This window comes from Python bivittatus, unplaced genomic scaffold (assembly GCF_059951505.1).
Source record: "Python bivittatus isolate LINGU-HERP-01145 unplaced genomic scaffold, Pbiv_v1 ctg000590_np1212, whole genome shotgun sequence".
NCBI lineage: Eukaryota > Metazoa > Chordata > Lepidosauria > Squamata > Pythonidae > Python > Python bivittatus.
In genome coordinates, this window is record NW_028277086.1 from 8,818,445 (window position 1) to 8,837,630 (window position 19,186).

The following is a 19,186-nucleotide window of genomic DNA, read 5'->3' on the forward strand; positions in this document are numbered from 1 at the left end:
TCGTTTCTTACATTTTCATCCTACCTTTCTTCTGGAGCTGAAGGTGGCGTACTTGGGAGTCGCCTCTTCTTCTGTCTGGGAGATAGGATGGGCAGAGACAAACTGACTGTTCCACACTACCTGGGGACGTGAAAATGAGTTCAGCACTCCAACTGTTACAAGATGCTGGCTCTCCAAAAATGTTGCTATTCAGTTCAAAGAGCCTGGTGTAGATGAAGGGTGGGCAAATTGGTCACCTGAACTCTCTGCAGAGCCTCCTCTAGTAAAATAGCGGAAATCCCATGGAACAGCTTTCTGCCGTTTTGAAATGACAAAGATAAAATGTACATCTTAAAAATGAGCTTAATCAAACCTCTCTTTTTTGGGGGGGGGGAAGAATAATAAAAAACCAAAGCCGTGGACCCCACCAACCTTGCATCATTGCGCCGCCCCTGCATCATGGCTAAATAAACCTGCCTGCCAGGGAATTCCATTTGGTGGGTCCCAGGAGGTGGGCCTTCTCTGCCGTGGCACCCACCTTGTGGAATCTTCTCTGCCCAGAAGTGAGATTAGCTCCATCCCTCTCAACAGTCCAGAAGTCCCTCAAGACCTGGCTATGGGATCAGGCCCGGGGCTCCCAGGGGACCGGGGAGATTTTGTGTTGGCTCCCTTATTATTATTATCCCCTCCTGTTCTGTGTGCTTTTATAGTTGTTTTTACTTGTGATTTTTTAAAATGTATTTATTGTTTTTAATCGTTGTACGCCGCCCAGAGTCACTTTTATGTGAGATGGGCAGCTATATAAATTAGATAGATAGATAGATAGATAGATAGATAGATAGATAGATAGATAGATAGATAGATAGATAGCCCTTTTCAAGAATTGCTTCTCATGATTTGGCAAGATCTACCAAATTGACCAAAACGGAGATGCCAGTTGTCATCTGCAGTGGTTAAATACACAGGGAGTGATCATTTGTACAAACTAAATTTTAATGATGGTTTGAATGAACGTGGGAGGGTGTCACATGGGCCACCAACAAGCTGGAATGCCATCACTTTCCTCCTGCAAGTCCCAATCTGCAGGATGAACGTCTCTGCGGATCCGCAAATGACTTGAATCATTAGGTTTCTGCTTTGGTATAGGAATGATGAATGGAGTTTTTTAATGGCTCCCATAGGCTCTGGTGTATGTGCCAAGCCTTATTTGCCAGTGCAATCCTGACCTTGTTTCTGGATTGGATCCAGACTCTGTTGTATTTAGGGTCACTCAGTGGGCTTTCCAATGGTCACTGTTAACTTCTGCCCCATAGGTTTGGCAAAGTCCTATCTAAACATGATGAAGTTTGGGAGGTCCTATATCAGAAAGCTTATATAAAGTGGGCAAAGCTAATCAATATCCACAGCATTTATTTTAAAAATGAAACTTTGGGGGTTTTCCATTTTGTAACCCTTTCAATGCTTCTTTTCTAGGCGATCACCCGTCTCCTGCCTGATGTTTATGATGAGATCCAAGTAAGTACAGTAGGACACAATGGTTAAATACTGGCATAGGCATTTAATGAGATAAGTAGATTCCGTTTATGTTGTCTATGGATACAATCTATAGCTATAGTAAGAATACTTCACAGAAACGTCTATGGAAAAGGGTTCTTGGAGTCGCAAATTTCTGATTGAGACTCTGGCAGATGAGCTGTTTATTGAGTTTGACCTATGTACTATTACACGTTTGCGTTACCCTCTGGCTTTGGCGCTGTTTTCCGAAAGCCTTCAAATCCTCAAGAAGACATGTCCCGAGAAGCAGTCTGCTTGAGCGGTTGATTGATTTATGTTCTATAGATCAGCGGGAGGGTTCATACACTGATAAGATCTTAAGAATCTTACACTGATCTTAAGAATCAGTCCATGCTGGAAATGCTTGTTTTTTGCTAGGCAAGTAAACATCTCTGGATTAATCTAAACCAGTGTTTCTCAATCTTGGCCACTGTAAGATGTGGACTTCAACTTCGAGCATTCCCCAGCCAGCCTTGCTGGCTGGGGAATGCTGGGAGCTGAAGTCCACACATCTTACAGTGGCCAAGGTTGAGAAACACTGATCTAAACTGAAGGTTGGAGAAGGATTTCTAAATCATTTTCAAGGTCTGGCTAGTTTGGGGTGCCTTTAACCACAGTCTCAGGTTGGGAAGTTTAAGAAATGCTGGTGCAAAAGGAAGAGCAAAGTGGGTTGCAATGGGCTATGTAAACAAATCAACAAAATATTCCTGATTTATTAACAGTGGCCTCTTTTTACTGGCCAGATTTCTTACTGGGCCCATTCAGGTGAAAACTGTACCCTGTTTTGACTTTGCTGGAAATATTTCGAGCAGAGGCGAGTAACGGCTTCTCAGAGCTCCTTCTGTGTCGCTTGCAGCTCTCTGGAAGCTTTGATGGTGATGATTTTTTTTCCACACCCGACGTACTCGCAGGCTGAAGCTTGCTACTCAAACAACCCCGCCGAAGTGGTTGGTTCAGCAAAGTGTTGCTGTCACTCGAGACCAACCGGTGAACTTACGGTTTCCTCTTGAGTTTCACCCAGAAGATGAGAGCTCCCTCCAGGCTTGTTTGGTGGTTCTTCAGAGGAGGAGTCGCATGGCAGTCAGAACTGGGCAAGGTCACTGCCCATACTTTTTGGAAATGCAGTTAGAAAGGGCTAATCCGGTTAGGCAAAGTGCAGAATTATCCATAGTTCTGTCTAATAAAATGACACGTTCAGGAATAACGGCAGCCCCTCCATGGATTAGCTTCAGTTTCACTGGGAGGGGGCACCAGATCGAGCAGGCTACATTTGAAGAACATAAGCTGTGCCCTGCTGGATCAGACCCCTGGTCCATCCCAGTGGCCAACCAACTGCACCAGTGAGCCCACTAGTAAGAAAGTTAAGTTTATTGTTGTAACCACAGGTCATAACATATAGTGTGCGACAAAGTACCATAAAACAATAGTAACATTGTAAAATGAAGTAATAAAAAGAGTATTCAATGGGAAATAGGTTACAGCAAAATAAAGCCAAGGCTACAGCTAAGAACTTCAGTATTTCTTTCTAAGTTTAAATGACAGCAAAGCCAAAGGAGCAATCTGGTTGCTGGCCATTGGGAACACATCTGCCGGAATATAGTTGTTTTTCGAGATCTGAGCCCTAGAGTTCATCTACCATAAATAATTTGGCCCTAATCTCTCTGTAAATGGGGCAGCGGAGGACATAATGGATAATGTCCTCCAGTTGAGCAACACCACAAGGACACGGACATTTGTTCGACAGGGAGCTTACAAAATCTCCTTTCGAGATAGGCAGAGGGCCTGGTCTTCAGGCGAAGGGATGCTAAAGCTCTTCTCTTATGTTAACCAAGTACTGGGAGAGCAGGAAGCCCCAAAGTCTCCCAGAAGAGGGCCTTCAGAGGCAGTCCCACTGCCATCAAGGCTAACAGCCATTGATTCTCCATGGCTATTAACATAGTATTAACTCAACTTGCTTGGATGTCCTGTCCAGATGGCATGCATGTGATGCTCTTAGGGAAGGCACTAATCAACACGTCGTGGTGTTGTGACCCAACCCATTTCGTTCCCCAGAGTTGTAGCAATCAGGGCAACAGGTCTTGCCCTTTGGAGGTTGGCAGCTCTGATAGATGTAAGTCAGAGTTATGCAGTGGAAGTGTGGCGGTGGCCCTCAGCCCATCTACAAAAGTTCTCCTGTGTAGCAAGGCCCATCAACAATATCATATCAAATACCATTTACGTGTGTGCTGGTTGGTATTCAGGACAGGGTATTCCTACTTCAGGCATCAGGTTTCTAGTCCTTAGAGACATTTCTTGTGTCCCTTCCCTGCTGGTATTTCAAAGCCTGTTTAAGATGACACCTGAAGTCTGAAGGGATCTCCTTCCTTGCAGTCTCTGCTGTTTTTCTTTCATTTTTGGTCTCTTGGTTTGCCTGCTGCTGAATTCAACAGACTTCATTATAAACCCCAGTGCTTGCAAGGCATCAGGAGCCTTCATGTCATTTTGCCCTGCTTTAAAAATTATTTTAACTTATTTTTAAAATTATAAAACATCATCTTAATTTAAAAAAAAACAGCTGGAATTTTATAGGCTCAGACAGGAGCATCAATGCAAGATCTGGTTATTTTTAGGGGGAGGGAATAGTCTAATTTTTTCACAGGTGGTTTTTCTAAAATGTAAAATGCAGTTTTTAAAAAAGTAAGAATTGGGAGACACTTTATAGTGGCGCTGGCTCGGCAAAACCCAGACTTTTGTAACATTTTGGCTTAGAGAGCTGATATTCAATTTGAAAGGTCTGCAAATGCAGAACTGCTAAGGCTTGCTTGGTGCTTCCTGAAGACTCTTTCAAAGATGGTTGCCAAGCTTGCCCTGGAAGGTTGGCTGCTCTTAGAAGCTAAGCAGGGTTGGCCTGGTTAGTACTTGGATGGGAGGCTGCCTGGGAGTTCCAGCGTTGTTAGCTAGACCGGGAAATTAAAAAAAACCAACCCACCCACCGTTAGAAGGCAGTCAGAAGACCCTTGCTTTATCCTGCCGAGAAAACTGCATAGATGTGTTACCAGGACTGGACTTCAGCCTGAGGACACCTTTGCCTTCCATAGCATCTAATTCACATTTACGTTGATTCAGTTTAAATTAAAATTCAATGCAAAGTTTAATGCACTGACCCTGCCCACAACTTCGAATATGTCTCCTGGCATGTTGCTTGAGGTCTCAGCAGGTCCCATGGATATGGTGCACCTCTCTCTGAAAAAGAGATACCCTGGTATATGTACCTGCTTTGGCTCCCAATCTGAATTAAAAAAAGGAGCCTCAAGATGTCCCCCAGCTGCCTGGACAGATGCGCTGTTTCTTTGGAGCTGACATAGAAACGCCTCCCCTAAGGCAGGGGTGGTCAGTTCAGCTGTTCGCTGCTGCATTCCAGAAAGTGGTGGCCTCCCACCTTGGGCTCGTCTCCCCAACACCAGCGTGCAACAGTTGAGCCTCCTCTGCAGACCACCTCCGGCTTTCCGAAAGGTGCCAGATGGCAGGTTTATCTTCAGCCTCCTATCGGATTAGCGTACCTGGGATATTTTTATTTCCAAGTCGGGTGTTTTAGCACAGGCTTGTCAGTAAAGAGCTTCTTACAATAACCTTGACGTTGATTAGGGTGAGGTGCCATCTGTTTTCTTGGGGGAAGCCCGCTGAAAGCCCAGGAGCAGATTTCACCCAGAGATGACAAGTTCGCTAGCATGGAGATAGCCGACTGATGGAGTTGTGTGCCAAAGGCTTAGAGCAAGAATTGGAGGGTGCATCGAAACAGACCATTTTTTAAATTTGATTTTAATCCTTGTCTACTAGTGGTTACTGCGGGATGGATAATCTCATGAAGGAGAAGCTTCTGTGCATCTTGAAGTTTCTCCTAGATATAACCTGTCTGTTGTGGGGAGGAGATTTTTCTCTGGGCTGTTGGGAGGAAGATCTGGAAGGGAGTGTCCTCTGCAGGGATCACAGAGAAGGACCGTCTCTGTCACTGTCCCTTCTCCAGGAGATCAGATCCGCCTTTCCCCTCCTGAGTTTCTGGAAGGCAACTAAAACTTTTCTGGCATGCCTTCTGGGTCTGAGATGCAGTCTTTGAATCCTCCTGCAGGGAAGAGCATTGCCTGGGAGAGGTTCTTAGAAGTGCCTGGGATCTTTTGATATATATTTCCTATGTATATTGTTTTAATCTCATTACTGTCTTGGGTAGGTACCCTGCTCATATCCAAATCGATGGCAGAGTAGACTTGTTTTTCTCTGAACTTCCTGGACAACCGTTCCCACCCTAGGCCAACCAGTGAAATACTAGGCTAATAGTAAGAAATGGAAAATACCTGCTATTCCCCAATGGGGACCCCTTCCCTTCCTCACACCCACACACACCATTGCACTAAAAATATATCCATATTATTAGGCAACATTGAAAACTTAAATCACAGGGATATTGTTAGCGTAGAAGAGGGGGGGGTTGTTTTTAATTTGCTCAGAATGAACCACTTAGATTGGAAGTGCCTTCTGGGGTTCTGGCAGATCCATGTAGCGATTTGTCCTGTGATTGGGGGTTTTTATGTGCACCAGCATCTAGGGGGAAAAGCCTGAGAAGACAGAATGGGAAAGCCCTATTGGGAAACACTCTAGCATTGACCTGGAGGAGAGGCTGCACTCAGAATGGACTTCCTTGGTTCCAGCATTCCCTGGATTTACTTTCCTTCTAATGGTTTGAAGGAGAGACCTCCCTATCTGACATTATCACTGCCCATTCATCATCTTCATCACCATCATCGATGCCAAGGAAGGAAGGGATTAAAATTTGCAAGGAGATGACCCCTTCCCCATTCGTGAGGAAGTCAGTCAGAGTGTGAAGTTGCTTAAAGCTTTACGGTTGCGTTTGCCCGGGAGCTACCTTATCATTCTGCTCAAACTACTAGGTGGCTTTAGCATGAATTAACTGCTATAATTGTAAGATAGGGGCTTTTCTGGGCAATAATCGTCATCCTTCACACACACACACACACACACACGTGCACGCACACAAATGTTTGGCGGGTGGCAGGACACAGGTTCCTGCTGTTAAGCCTGCCTTAAATCTGATTTAAGGGTGACGTTGCGATTGTTTCCGTGCTGGGAGTTCAGAGCAGTCGCTTGCCTATAAAAACCAGTTTACCCCCAAATCCCAAGTAAAAGCAGATATTTTTTTTTCTCACTGGACTCCCTGAGATTAACTTCAAGCTGCACTATCTAAAAATGGTGCTGAATGTAGAAGATACTGCCTATTTGTTACATAATGCTGTAAGTATCTGGGGAAGGAAAGGGAAAACAGAAATCCAGAAATAAAAATTCTTTATTTGTTACTGTTGGTGGGGTTTCAGATGTGGGGGTAGATATGGTAATCATATGAGAATTCATTTTATGGGAGATTACCTTGCTTTGGGGTGTTGAATCTTGGATGAAAAGGCCTGACTTCCTGAGCTTTGTTATGAAGGAGATTTATACCTGTTTTGATGTTTATTATTGTTGTTAATTAAATTATATGCCACCCAACTAATTCCCAGTGACTCTGGGCAGTTATGATTCTCGGAACAGAACAATTCTAGTACAGTATAAGGTTTCTTTTTAAAGGAAGTCTTCCCATTGACTAAATGTGGGCTCATCAGATTACCCAATGGAATAAAAATATAATAGCACTTTCCATCTTGCCATATATGAAAATGTCTTGCTGGTCAGAAGATGTTTGCAAGATTTTTTTAATTCCAGTTTTCCTAATGAATAAAATAGCTTAATGCTGGACTTTGTAAAGCAAGCAGCAAAGGCTGACGCGAACCCCCATAGAATGTTTCTTAGAAAGTGTCTGTGAATTAAAGAAGCTGCTTCGTACCCAAACATATCTATAATCTCTGAACTATTTTTCAATGTATATTTCTTAATTCCGCTCAGATACTCTTAAAAACCTGGCTTTGTTTCTGGGTTTATAAAAAAGAAAAGTAACAGAATGCATCTTTCTAATGTTTTTGTAGATTCTCTAATGCTATAGTATTCAAACAAATCGAGCAAGTTGAACAGCCAGAGTTCATGTGGCTAATCATATATGAATTCTGAAAGGGAACAAAATAATGGACAAACATTTCCATTTTTTTTGAGCCACCTGCGTTTTCTTCAAGGTGGGATATTGATAACATCCATGCGCTGATGAGATTTACTAAACCCACTTTATTTCAGCAATGTTATTGGCTCATATGCCTTCATTCAGACATCTCATAATTTCATCTTGTTGGTGTGACCAGAAATTGATTCTATGGAACACATAGCCCAAAACATCTGGCAAAGATTGGCTTGTGTCTCCCTGATGTTTTCTAGATGATGAGAAAGAAAGTGAGTCAGGCAGCTTTCTCTGACAAAAGCTGGCAATACTGTGAGGTCATACAACTGCAAGGAATGATCGTAAACTCAAGTCCCAATTTGATCATCTCTTTCATGTTTACTCCCCTTTCTATTCTGATGAGAACTCCAGATAGCTATTTATTAAGGATTTCTGCAGCCCTCCCAAGTACAAATTGATAATCTGTCACTAAAGAGCTGAATGATATACTTGTAGAAGTTGTGAACAGAATCCAGCAGGACTACTTAAAATAGCTTTGACGGGTGCTACAATTGTTGAATGTTAAATACTTGGTTGGATTCAAAAGCCTTTTTGTTGATGTTGATGTGTGAATGGCTAATGCCGCTGTCTCCTACAGGAACAAGATGTTGAGACAATCCATGGGTCAGTCCATGTCACCATGTGTGGAACTCGCCGGGGAAACAGACCTGCTATTCTAACCTACCATGACATTGGGTTGAATCGTACGTGTATAATCTTGTGTTGTCTTGGCTATTCTCATAACTAGCATGCACTGAAGAACTTCTCTCTGCCTTAGTTACTCTGCTTTGTGATCTAATGTAGCTTTTCCCAATCGGGTATCCTCCCTGTAGGCTGGGACTGCATCTCCCAGAATTCCCACCCAGCTTCCCAGCTGCCTAAGAATTCTGGGAGATGCGGTCCCAACATACCTGATGGGTAACAATGTGGACAGCTGATATTAATGCAAGTGTAATATTGGCAGCGTTTACATATGATGCTAAACTATGTCTTATTTCAAGTGGCTTCTTGAAAAAGCTACAGTAGCCAGGTTTATACATTGCAAATAACTACAATCCATGGTTTTAAACCCCAGGGGCAAGTTTCACACAATACACTCACCACATTATGGCTTAGTATGATACAGTAGGTGAACCCATCCAATGAATAATTTTTATTAATTTATGTGAGCTGCTGGATGATTCAAGGTGGGCAGAAATTCCATAGCTGACCCAGAGCAATTGTGAATTGGTCATGCTAAATGTGCAAGAGTTAAATTAACTTTTAGACACCCCTCATCAAATCTTCACCTCGGCAAAGTCCACTTTAGCCATGGCTGCATAATAGCTGAGAACTAAAACTTACTTTTAAATATGAATCTGCGTTTTTGTACAGCAAAACAGGTCTGTCAGGATGACCATAGAAAAATGGTTTTGAGCTTTTCTTTCATCCAGAGATAAGCCTTCAGCAAAATGCAGACCCAATTTCTGCCCTGAAGGCTAAATTCTCTGCCTTCTGCACTAGTTTAATCTCCACTTCTGTGTTATTTATTACATTTACATCCTGCCTTACTTCTAGGAGCTCAAGACAACATACATAGAACATTTTCTTCCTACTTTTTTCCTACCACAACGGTCTTATGAGATAGTGTTGGACTGAGAGAGAGTACCTGGCCCAAAGCCCCCCAGCAAACTCCCAGGTCTGAGGGTAGACTTGAACTGCATCTCCTCATTCCTTGTCCTGTACTTGAACCCCGACCCCACCTTGGCTCTCCGTCTTCCCCACTCTCTTAAAAAAGTCTCATAACATGGTCTAAAGCTTCTGGAGCTTTGTGATGATTCAGTTATTCCAGGGAGAGGGGAGGAAGAAGAGAGAGAATAGCACTGAGAGCCAATTGTTAAAGAGAGTGCGGTGGAAGATATATGGAAGGCAGGCAAGGGAATAGATCTGCAAATGATGGAAACAGGCCTGTTATGCTGGAATCAGAATATTTGGGAGACGGATAGCTTGACTTGGAGTAGCCCAAAGGTTCGCGCTATTCAGAAAAGCTCCTTTTTCAAATTTGTGTTGCAAAATATGCAGAGAAATAAGGCAGCCACCTGTGGGGCTAACTCTCCTGAAAAATTGCTTTTCCCAGGTGCCCATCAAGCCAGGCTGACTTCTTCTAGAACAATGTTTCTCAACCTTGACAGCTTTCAGATGGGTGGACATCAACTCCCAGAATTCCCCAGCCAGCAAGGCTGGCTGAGGAATTCTAGGAGTTGAAGTCCACCCAACTGAAAGCTGCCAAGGTTGAGAAACACTGTTCTAGAATATAAACAACTTTATTTTCATAATGTATGGAGATTGTTCACTGTGCAATAAGGTGGCAAAGGCTCGGCTGTGCTCAGGTGTTAGCCGCTCTTGAGAATTTCTTTTTCCAGATCTTGCCTACTTTAATAAAGGGTGTACCTTCTCTGCTTTCCTCCAAAGACAAGACGTGTTTTAATCCGCTCTTCAATTTTGAGGACATGCAGGAAATCACACAGCACTTTGCAGTCTGCCATGTGGATGCCCCCGGACAGCAAGATGGAGCAGCATCTTTTCCACCTGGGTTAGTGGCCCCTATGGACTCTCTGGATTTGAATTCTGTGGTTTTAGTCTCAGTTCCAAAATGATTCATACAGGAAAGGAAGAAACTTTGCTGGCCAGTTTTATTGTTTCTGAAGCATTTTTTTTATTATTATTATTTGCTAGCTCTCAGTCCTCATCTAAGAAAATAGGTATCATTTATTTGCAACCAGTGGCAACTAAGCTTGTAGTAGATGGTATCTAGATCCCATTCAGGCCTGTTTGATAATGGCATTGCATCATTAATGGTTATGGAAATGTGGCTAGAATTGGAAGGGGCCTTCAAGGCCTCCAAGTCCAACCTTCTGTTTGGGCTGACTAGCCAACCTCTTGAATACATCCAGTAAGTGGGAGCCCACCACTTGCCTGGGCAATCAAATTGGTCTTACTGTTAGGACATTCTGCGTTCATGTAACTCGAACCTATTATTTGAATGCTGCACTCTGGAACAATGGAAAACTGCCCTTGGTGTGACATCCTTTAAGGGATTTGTAGCGTGCCATGCATCCCCTCACCCCAGTTTTCTTTCCTTGAGGCTAAACAAGCCCAGCTCCTTCAAACTCTCTTCATTGGGCCTGGTTTCTAGTGCCCAGTTTGCTCTTGTTGCCCTCTTTTGAACCTGTTCCACTCTCTCTGAATCCTCCTTAAGGTGAGGTGCCCAACACTGGAGACAGGTTTGAGGTGGGATCTGATCAACCCAGAATGAAGTAGAACTACTGTATTACTTCTTATGGTTTGGAAAACAAGTTATGTCCTTCTAACAATTGTTTTACAGGTACATGTATCCTTCCATGGATCAACTATCTGAGATGCTCCCTGGAGTTCTAAAGCAATTTGGGTGAGTAGAGTTGTGTACTAATAGTCACTTCAAGTTTTTCAGTAGAGCTTCAGAGAAACCATTTTCCTATTGCCTCACAGCATCCCAAGAACATCGGAGAAAACTGTCACACTTCTGTCTTAGTGGTCATTAGAAGTGAAGAGGTTTTAGAATCCATTGTATTTTGGAGCACTTCAAGATGCTTTGGATTGTTGAAGGGTTCCACATCTCTCTTGCCCTGGTTAATTGGAAAAAACAACAACTCCACATCTGAACTAGAGATGGTCACATCACAGTAGATGTGTTGAACTTTCTGCTTTTAGAAGCAGATTCTTGAAGCTCCATCTGCTTCCATCCCAGAACTATATTTTATCCTGCTATGATTCCACTGGCAGAGAAATACCTAAATTCGCTCCCTCCATTTTGCGATACGTTTCTGAATTAAAAGGTTGGTTGATTATTAAGCAATATCTTTAATGTACATTTTAGAAAAACTCAACTTTGCTTAACTATTTGCTGGCACTGCTTGTCATTCAGCTTTCTTTTTGCATCTAGTTGAGTTTGAAAAACTCTGTTCTTGTATGAAGAAGTCTAAAACTTGCAAAGCTAATTTTTAAACTAGTCAGTATGACTGAAACAAATATTTGTGCATGGGAACTGAACTGAAGAACTATTTACCCTGACATACCTAGAGCATAAGGTCAACCTTAAATCTTTGCACCATCTTTAAAGGCTTCTGCTGTGACCATTTTTGTTAACTTATTTGTTGAGGGAATGAAAATGGTTGGGATGGAGCTACCTTGTCCAAATGTCCCCCACTTTGGTCTGAATGGACAACTGCCGAGTGCATGTTGAATAGGAACTTGATGTATCCAGAAATATGTTGGAGGCAGTAAGAAACCAACACTTGACTTCACATTCCTTTATAAAAAATAATTTAATGCCTAACTTGCTTTTTTTTTTTTAGACTGAAAAGTGTGATAGGAATGGGAACTGGAGCCGGGGCCTACATTTTAACCCGATTTGCTGTAAGTTGGGAATGGGGGTGGGTGGCTTCCCTTCTAGTTGCACATGTTGTTTATCTACTATAAACTGGAGTACAATACACTGTTTTCAGCTTTACAGCTTCCAGCCTGCTCAGTATTAATTGAGTAGCAGAGGCTTAGTAGCAAACAAACAAAAATCAAAATGTAACTTCCTCCTTGTGAAGTAATGGTTGAAATTTGGGTAGCCAAAGTCAGAGTGGAAATGTTTCACAAGACTTCTCATTTATTCCAACCACAATAGAACAACACAATTTGTACAGTTCAGGTGGTAATACTGCTCTGATGTGCAAGAGTTCAGAATTCTTTAAGTCAGTGTTGTCCAAACTTGGCCACTTTAAGATGAGTGGACTTCAACTCCCAGAATTCCCCAGCCAGCATGGCTGGCTGGGGAATTCTGGGAGTTGAAGTCCACTCATCTTAAAGTGGCCAAGTTTGGACAACACTGCTTTAAGTGGACCCTCTGCATACCACATGTTTTTTGCCCTGGAACACAACAGCAGAACCTTTTATGGTAAAATTATCTTCAGATGTCCACTTCTGAAAGGCCTTCAGAATGAAGACACTGGGATGCTATGTATCTTTCCCCAGATGACTGAAGTCCTCCTCCTCAAACACAGTCCCCATGTTTTATTTTGCTCCCCCAACATACCTGGCTGTTTGCTCATATGCCTCTTCAATCTGCAGCTTAACTATCCTGATATGGTGGAAGGACTCGTCCTTATCAACGTCAATCCATGCGCCGAAGGGTGGATGGACTGGGCCGCAACTAAGGTAAATGCATCATTTGTTTAAACTTACCTTGAAACAGATCAACGCATTTTCAGAAGTACAGGTATTGTGGAAATAAACATTTGGATTTATTTGGGATTAGCAGCCAAGCATTCTTTTTCTGAGCTTCATACAGACTGCTCCCTCCACACACACACATACACCCCCAAGACCTTGTTCCCTGATCCTGGAGTCCAATATCCATTTTTAATTATAAAGAGTAGATCAGTGTTTCTCATTCTTGGCAGCTTTCAGATGTGTGGACTTCAACTCCCAGAATTCCCCAGCCATGCTCCAGGTTGCAAGATAAGTGGGGTGAGACTCTGTGATGAATGCTACCTACCATCCTAATTGCAAAAAGATTGGCTGATAGTGCATCTTAATTTCATGGTTAGCATTAACATTGTAACAACACATAGAGTATGTACAGAAGGCCCAAATATAGAGAAGTCCAACACACTGATATTGCATTAATAGTCTAAATCTCTACTGCTCTGCAACACTAGCAATACTTGTGTTTGAAGCAAATGAGTGGTTGTGCCTACTTTTGTGTTATTTGTATGCAAAATGAAATGTAGCACAAAACATTGCACTCTTCCCCCATGAACTCTAATTTCCTATACCAAAGGGTAGAAAGAGCTTACAAAGCAGGCTGGTAGGGAGGCAGCTGTGAACAATCATCACCTTCTTCCACTTGGCCATGGTCTTGACCGCTTCTTCTCCCTCAGTGCTCTACTCGCTCATCCTCCCATCCAACATTAACCAAGAGCAATAGAGATGTGGCCAGGCTGGAAATACCTGCCCATCCACACACCACAAAACAACCTTTCCACTGCAGTGCTCGAAGCAGATCAACCCCTCAAGAACACCACTTCTCTCCAAACCACTCCATTTTGTTTTGTATTCAGAACAAAGCAGCGTGGGTTAACATCTGTTGTTTGCCCTGTCGAACAAACCTTTGAGAACACACCTTCGGTTTCACATCCACAACACCCCAAAGGGCCATTTCGGAAGTCACCATGTTTTGCACTTCCCTGCTTTGTAGTCATGCCCATATATTTGCCAACGTGGACTAGGTGTCTCTTTCTAAAAAAGACATTAACGTAGAGATAGCACCTGCCAGGGTCATTTTAAGTTTGATTTCTGCACAGAGCAAGGGGTGGGACTCAGCGGCCTTGATGGCCTGTTCCTACCCAGGCATTCTATGCAGATAAGTTGGCCCGAGTGTTATCTGGCATGATTTACATTTGATTTTCTGCATTTCTTCCTTGAGGGCAACCCATCCTAAGCCATAGCTGACCTAAAGGAATTGCATCTTTTGGGGGTATTTGGTTTCTTTGCAACAGCAGCAAATTCACTTTGCGCTGCAGTGCTATAGCTGGAATCTTGAGTATTTTGCAGAGTTCTGGTCATTTGGGCTGAGTTCTCCTGGGGTGACTTACTGATCTGAAGCCCTGGCAGAAGATTGGAGAATTTGGAACAAATTGGGGCACAGGGAGAAGAAGCTGAACTGCTAGTCTGCATCACATTTACCAACTTTGCCCATATCTTCAGAATGTTAAAGACCATATCAGAGCAATTGGCTGTGTTGCCCTTCCAGAGCAGTTTTTTTCCAAACTTGGCAAGTTTAAGACATGTGGATTTCAAATCCCAGAATTTCAAGTTCCAGGTGTCATTGCTCAGTTTCATGCCATGGCCCAAAAATTCCAGGCGTGGAATCAAAACGCAGGACCCAAATGCAAAATAATCCAGGCTTCACTGCAGTGTTTATCAGACAGTGCATACTGGAGGGGACCCACCAAGGGTTAGTGGGAGACACGCCCCTGCAGGCAAAATGGACACCTGATATTTATACATTTCTACAGGAAGAGGAAGGGAAAAGAATGCACACACCTACATATTCATGCGACAATGCAGACATACATCAGCAAGCAAGTTACATTCTGCCCCCCTTCTTATCTCATTGTCCTTCGAGACAGATGCCTCCTCCATTTGCCCCTCTTCTTATCTGCTATCTTCAAGGAAAACAGTAGCCTTCCTATGAGGAAGTAACAAGTGAGTTCAAGGTGCCAAATGCCAGGAAGAACTGTGAAACAGATGCCTTGTGCAATGGGATGTTTGTGATCAGGCTTTTTACAATCATCCCAGTTCACACCAGTTGGATAAATTCTTTCCAACCAGCCAGCTTCAAGGGTGCCACACATTCCTTTATATTTCAGTTTTATTAAGGCGATCCCATTTATCTGAGGCTTCTAAAAGCTTACTTCCTTCACCCAAAGATGTATTTTCCTGACACAGGCATGGGGAATACTTAGCAATCATACTTTGTTTGCATAAGAGCACTGTAGTAATGAAGGATTTGGCAATCTCACAGGATTTCAGTTCTTTTTATTTTCACTTCTCTCGTTCATTTTAATTTACTGGGGTGGAGAGGTGGCAAACAGCTGAAAATCACAGGCACAGGATTGTGAATTCCTGTTCTCAGTACCAAAGAGCGTGCAATAAAAACGCTGTAGACTAATCCAAACTTTGGAGAACATTGTTCTAAAAAAACTGTTAGTCACACTGTGTTGCTAAGGCATTGTGGAAACTGGAACAAGAAACCAGGTGGATGGTATATCTACAGTTTAGACAATTTTAAAAAGTATCAGTTGTAATTATGAAAAGATGGTGCATTCGATGGTGCGTTGAAAGAACAATGGCTTTTCCCCACTTGCCCCTGTCCATGGCAACATCTGTTCTTCTGCCATGTTTTATAAATTTTGGCACCACCCAATGAAATCCCCAAAGCATAAAAAATCTGTCTATAGCAGTGTTTCTCAACCTTGTCAACTTGAAGATATGCGGACTGCAATTCCCAGAATTCCCCAGCCAGCCATTATGGGAGTTGAAGTCCGCATATCTTCAAGCTGCCAAGGTTGAGAAACACTGGTCTATAGGCTGTCATCTATTACTTTAGAGGGAAGTTGGTGATTTGCAACAGAGACAGATCGGGAGATGGGCAACAGGAAAGGAATTTTCATTTTGGTGTAGTTTTCTGCCAATTCACGGGTGGCCCGGTAGCATTTCCAATCAGCAGCTGGGGAAGGCTCTTTGATAGATAACACGCCTATTAGGAAGGGCACCAGAACACGGTGAGTATCCTACACAGGTGATACTTTGTGGGGGGCTTAAAGCAGTGTGATACTCGCAACCAAAAAAAAAATGGTTACAACTGCTCTGGGGTGCCTTCAGAGCACAGACCAAGGGCATGATGTAAAGGTAGAATCAGCAGCTGTCAGTTTTAACCCCTTGGTTGGTGGTGTGGTTGATTTTGTATGGTGTAATTCCGATCCACTTTTGTTAAACTGGTGTTGATCTGTTTGAACAGTAGCCTTTTAACAAGAGATTGTTGTTTTTCATGTTTCTTGATCCTTTGAAGTCATAGGATGAGGAACACACACAATAGAAGGGTCCAACGTACCCTTTCAGGGCTATATATTTAATGAGTGAAGAAAATGCATTCTGGAGTGATATAATTGAATGTCAGTATGTAACCTGACTCGGTAATGGTACTTGATCCCTGGAGTGTTTGAATTATCCTAATGCTCTTCTTTTTTTAAAAAAAAATGTCTAGATTTCTGGATGGGCTCATGCTTTACCAGATATGGTCATTTCACATCTTTTTGGCAAGGTAAGCCTGCTTGTTAAACATTCATATTAAAACATTAAGTTCAGCCTTCGTCTAACTCATCTCTGGTCAGGATACTAATAATTGAGGTAGCCATGGCACGCTATCCATACAACAGAAGAACTATTTTACATTTAGCTGTTATTTTTTTATTACTGCTCGGCTAGGCCCCATCTCTCTTTGGTCAACGCGTGAAGACGTTGGGGAAAAAATGGCAGGTTTTGGCTGGCTTCTCATTTAGCATTTAAGAGCGCTGTGTTAATTGTCAAAGAAGTAGAGCTTCAGAGCCGGTGGACTTGTGAGAAAGAAGTGAGGGAAGACCGTGTGTATATGTTGCTGTGAGCTCTCTGAGAAAAGGTGGGATAGTGACATGGCAGGATTTTGCTTTCATGTTTTGAATATCTGTCTATTCACAAATGGGCAGTGCTAACTATGTAATGTTACAGTTCACTCCCTAACCCTCTATGCATTCCTACATGAACTACATAGTTAGCACTTCCCATTCATGAACAAATTGACAAGCTCTCTTATTTAGCTTGCAGAACATCCTGCTAGGTCAGTATTGCTGTTTCCAGATGTTCTCCCTCTCCTGATCTTACTGATATTTGATGAACATATTTCTTAAATCTAGGAAGAGATTCACAGCAACCACGATTTGATCCATACTTACCGCCAGCACATCCTCAGTGACATGAATCAAAACAATCTCCACCTGTTTGTCAACTCTTACAACAGGTAACACGCTACTCAATTTTTCAAAATGCTTAGGAAAACATTTGCGGCTGCTATTCAGGGGGGCTCAGTAACTGGATCTCAGATTGTTTTGGAGATCGCTCTTATGAGAAGCTTAGTTCTAATCTTGAAATTCCCATTGACATTTAAACTTTATTTTAAAAACCTGTTGATGAAAAACCCTTGAAGGGAGAATGCCAGGGAGAGGGACAGAGAGTGCCTGGGAGTATTAAAACTTAAAGCGATACATCTGGTGACATTTGTTTCCTTCTGTTGTGTGAACTTTTCAAATCTGGGCATTGTGTTTTCACATTTTGAAGCAACGCTGAATACTCAACATTTAACTGCAGCCTAGAACACCAGCCTGGCAGGCCTCCAATTGTCCACTCATTGTGTTGGGGGATACACACTGGCCACAAGTTTCGTATTGACAGCTCCTTCCAACCTTTTTGGGAAATGGGCTTTAAAAGTTGCATATGTAATATTTTGTATATTTGTACAATTTGTATATTTGTCTCCTGTTTGTTTTGCAGTCGAAGAGATCTAGACATTGAACGTCCGGTTCCAGGAGTAAATGTTGTTACTCTACAGTAAGTTTTTGTCATAATCAGCCTTTTAATGTTGGGTTGGGAAAAGGGGACATTGAATTTTCTTGGGCTCCTTTCTGTGAATGGTAAAAATCCTGGTAATGTCAACACATTGCAAGACACACAAAGGGGACGCTGGCCTACAAAAAGGTAGCTTAGCAGCCCTAGCTAACATGGTCTTCATCAGAAGCTGACAGTTGATGTTCCCAAAAGCCAGCCTCAGCTGACAAAGCCAATGATTAGAGCACGTGCTAAACGGAGCCTGCAATGTACAAACTTACTCCATGTACATGGACAATCTGCTGCCTGCATTGTAGCCCTACTGAAGCTTCGATGGAGACTATGAAACTGTCTTCTCAGTGTCTACTGAAATTTGTGCCATACAAATCTAAGAAACGAATAGTGGTCTATCTTATCACAGGATCTGGTAAGCCAGTGGTGTAATCGTCCTCGGAATACACACACAAACAAGACTTAGCTCTTATTTAGTTGTACAGTGGTGAGTTGATCCTTCCTAAATTGGCTCCTCTAGAAGGGTTGGGCCTACAACTTCCAGGACAATGTGTTAGCAAAGTTATAGGTCATACTGACTGAGGATATCTGAGCAGTACCCTGAACGTTGCAGAGTTCCAGATTGGGGCTGGATAATTAGTTAATTTTGTAAAAACTTAACTACAAGCTAACTATCATGGTCTAGTGAAAACTGACACTAAGTAGGATCAAAGTTTATTTAGGGGAATATGGGTAATGCCTGGTTTTTTTTCTCCCCCAATGCATAATGGCAGTCCCAAAAGTTGTGATCATGCTAGCTTTAATGCTTGCACTTTTACCCAAAAGGATATAAATATAAGAGTGTTTAAATGCATGTATCACTGGAGAAGCTCTTATTGCCTTTCTCCTGGTTGCTGCTACGACAGGCTGAATCTTTTTATTCTCACTGTAGCAAAATTGAATGTATGGCTGGAAATCTAATTTAGAATCTCAGGGACCCCGCAATTGAGCTTCCTGCTCTCTTCTACCTAATTGCTCTGTATTTGATTTAAGAATGAGTTTCTTTTTCAATCACTAATTCTTGGCTCCTACCATGGTTTTTTGTTTTGGTGCCTTTGAGCCAGTGTTGATTCCTGGCGACTGCCTGGACTAACCCTGCAATTTTCTTAGCAAGGTTTTTTGGAAGTGGTTTGCCATTACCTGCTTCCTAGGGCTGAGAGAGAGTGACTGGCCCAAGGTCATCCAGCTGGCTTCACACCTAATGTGAGACCGGTTTCTAGGCTGGTGCCTTAACCACTAGACCAACTGGCTCTGCTCCTATCG

General features: G+C 42.6%; 1 protein-coding gene across 2 annotated transcripts in view; it reads left to right on the forward strand.

The window, feature by feature from the left end:
• The window catches only part of NDRG1 (N-myc downstream regulated 1), a 44,525-nt gene that overhangs the window by 17,300 nt on the left and 8,039 nt on the right, over positions 1 to 19,186 (forward strand). For both annotated transcript variants that reach the window (XM_088148948.1, XM_007435218.4), the window contains exons 3-11: positions 1,453 to 1,494; positions 8,262 to 8,367; positions 10,115 to 10,235; positions 11,028 to 11,090; positions 12,037 to 12,097; positions 12,800 to 12,886; positions 16,500 to 16,556; positions 17,185 to 17,288; positions 17,819 to 17,875. In XM_088148948.1, the coding sequence (XP_088005074.1) occupies positions 1,453 to 1,494; positions 8,262 to 8,367; positions 10,115 to 10,235; positions 11,028 to 11,090; positions 12,037 to 12,097; positions 12,800 to 12,886; positions 16,500 to 16,556; positions 17,185 to 17,288; positions 17,819 to 17,875 (698 nt within the window). The remainder of the gene's footprint in view (positions 1 to 1,452; positions 1,495 to 8,261; positions 8,368 to 10,114; positions 10,236 to 11,027; positions 11,091 to 12,036; positions 12,098 to 12,799; positions 12,887 to 16,499; positions 16,557 to 17,184; positions 17,289 to 17,818; positions 17,876 to 19,186) is intronic.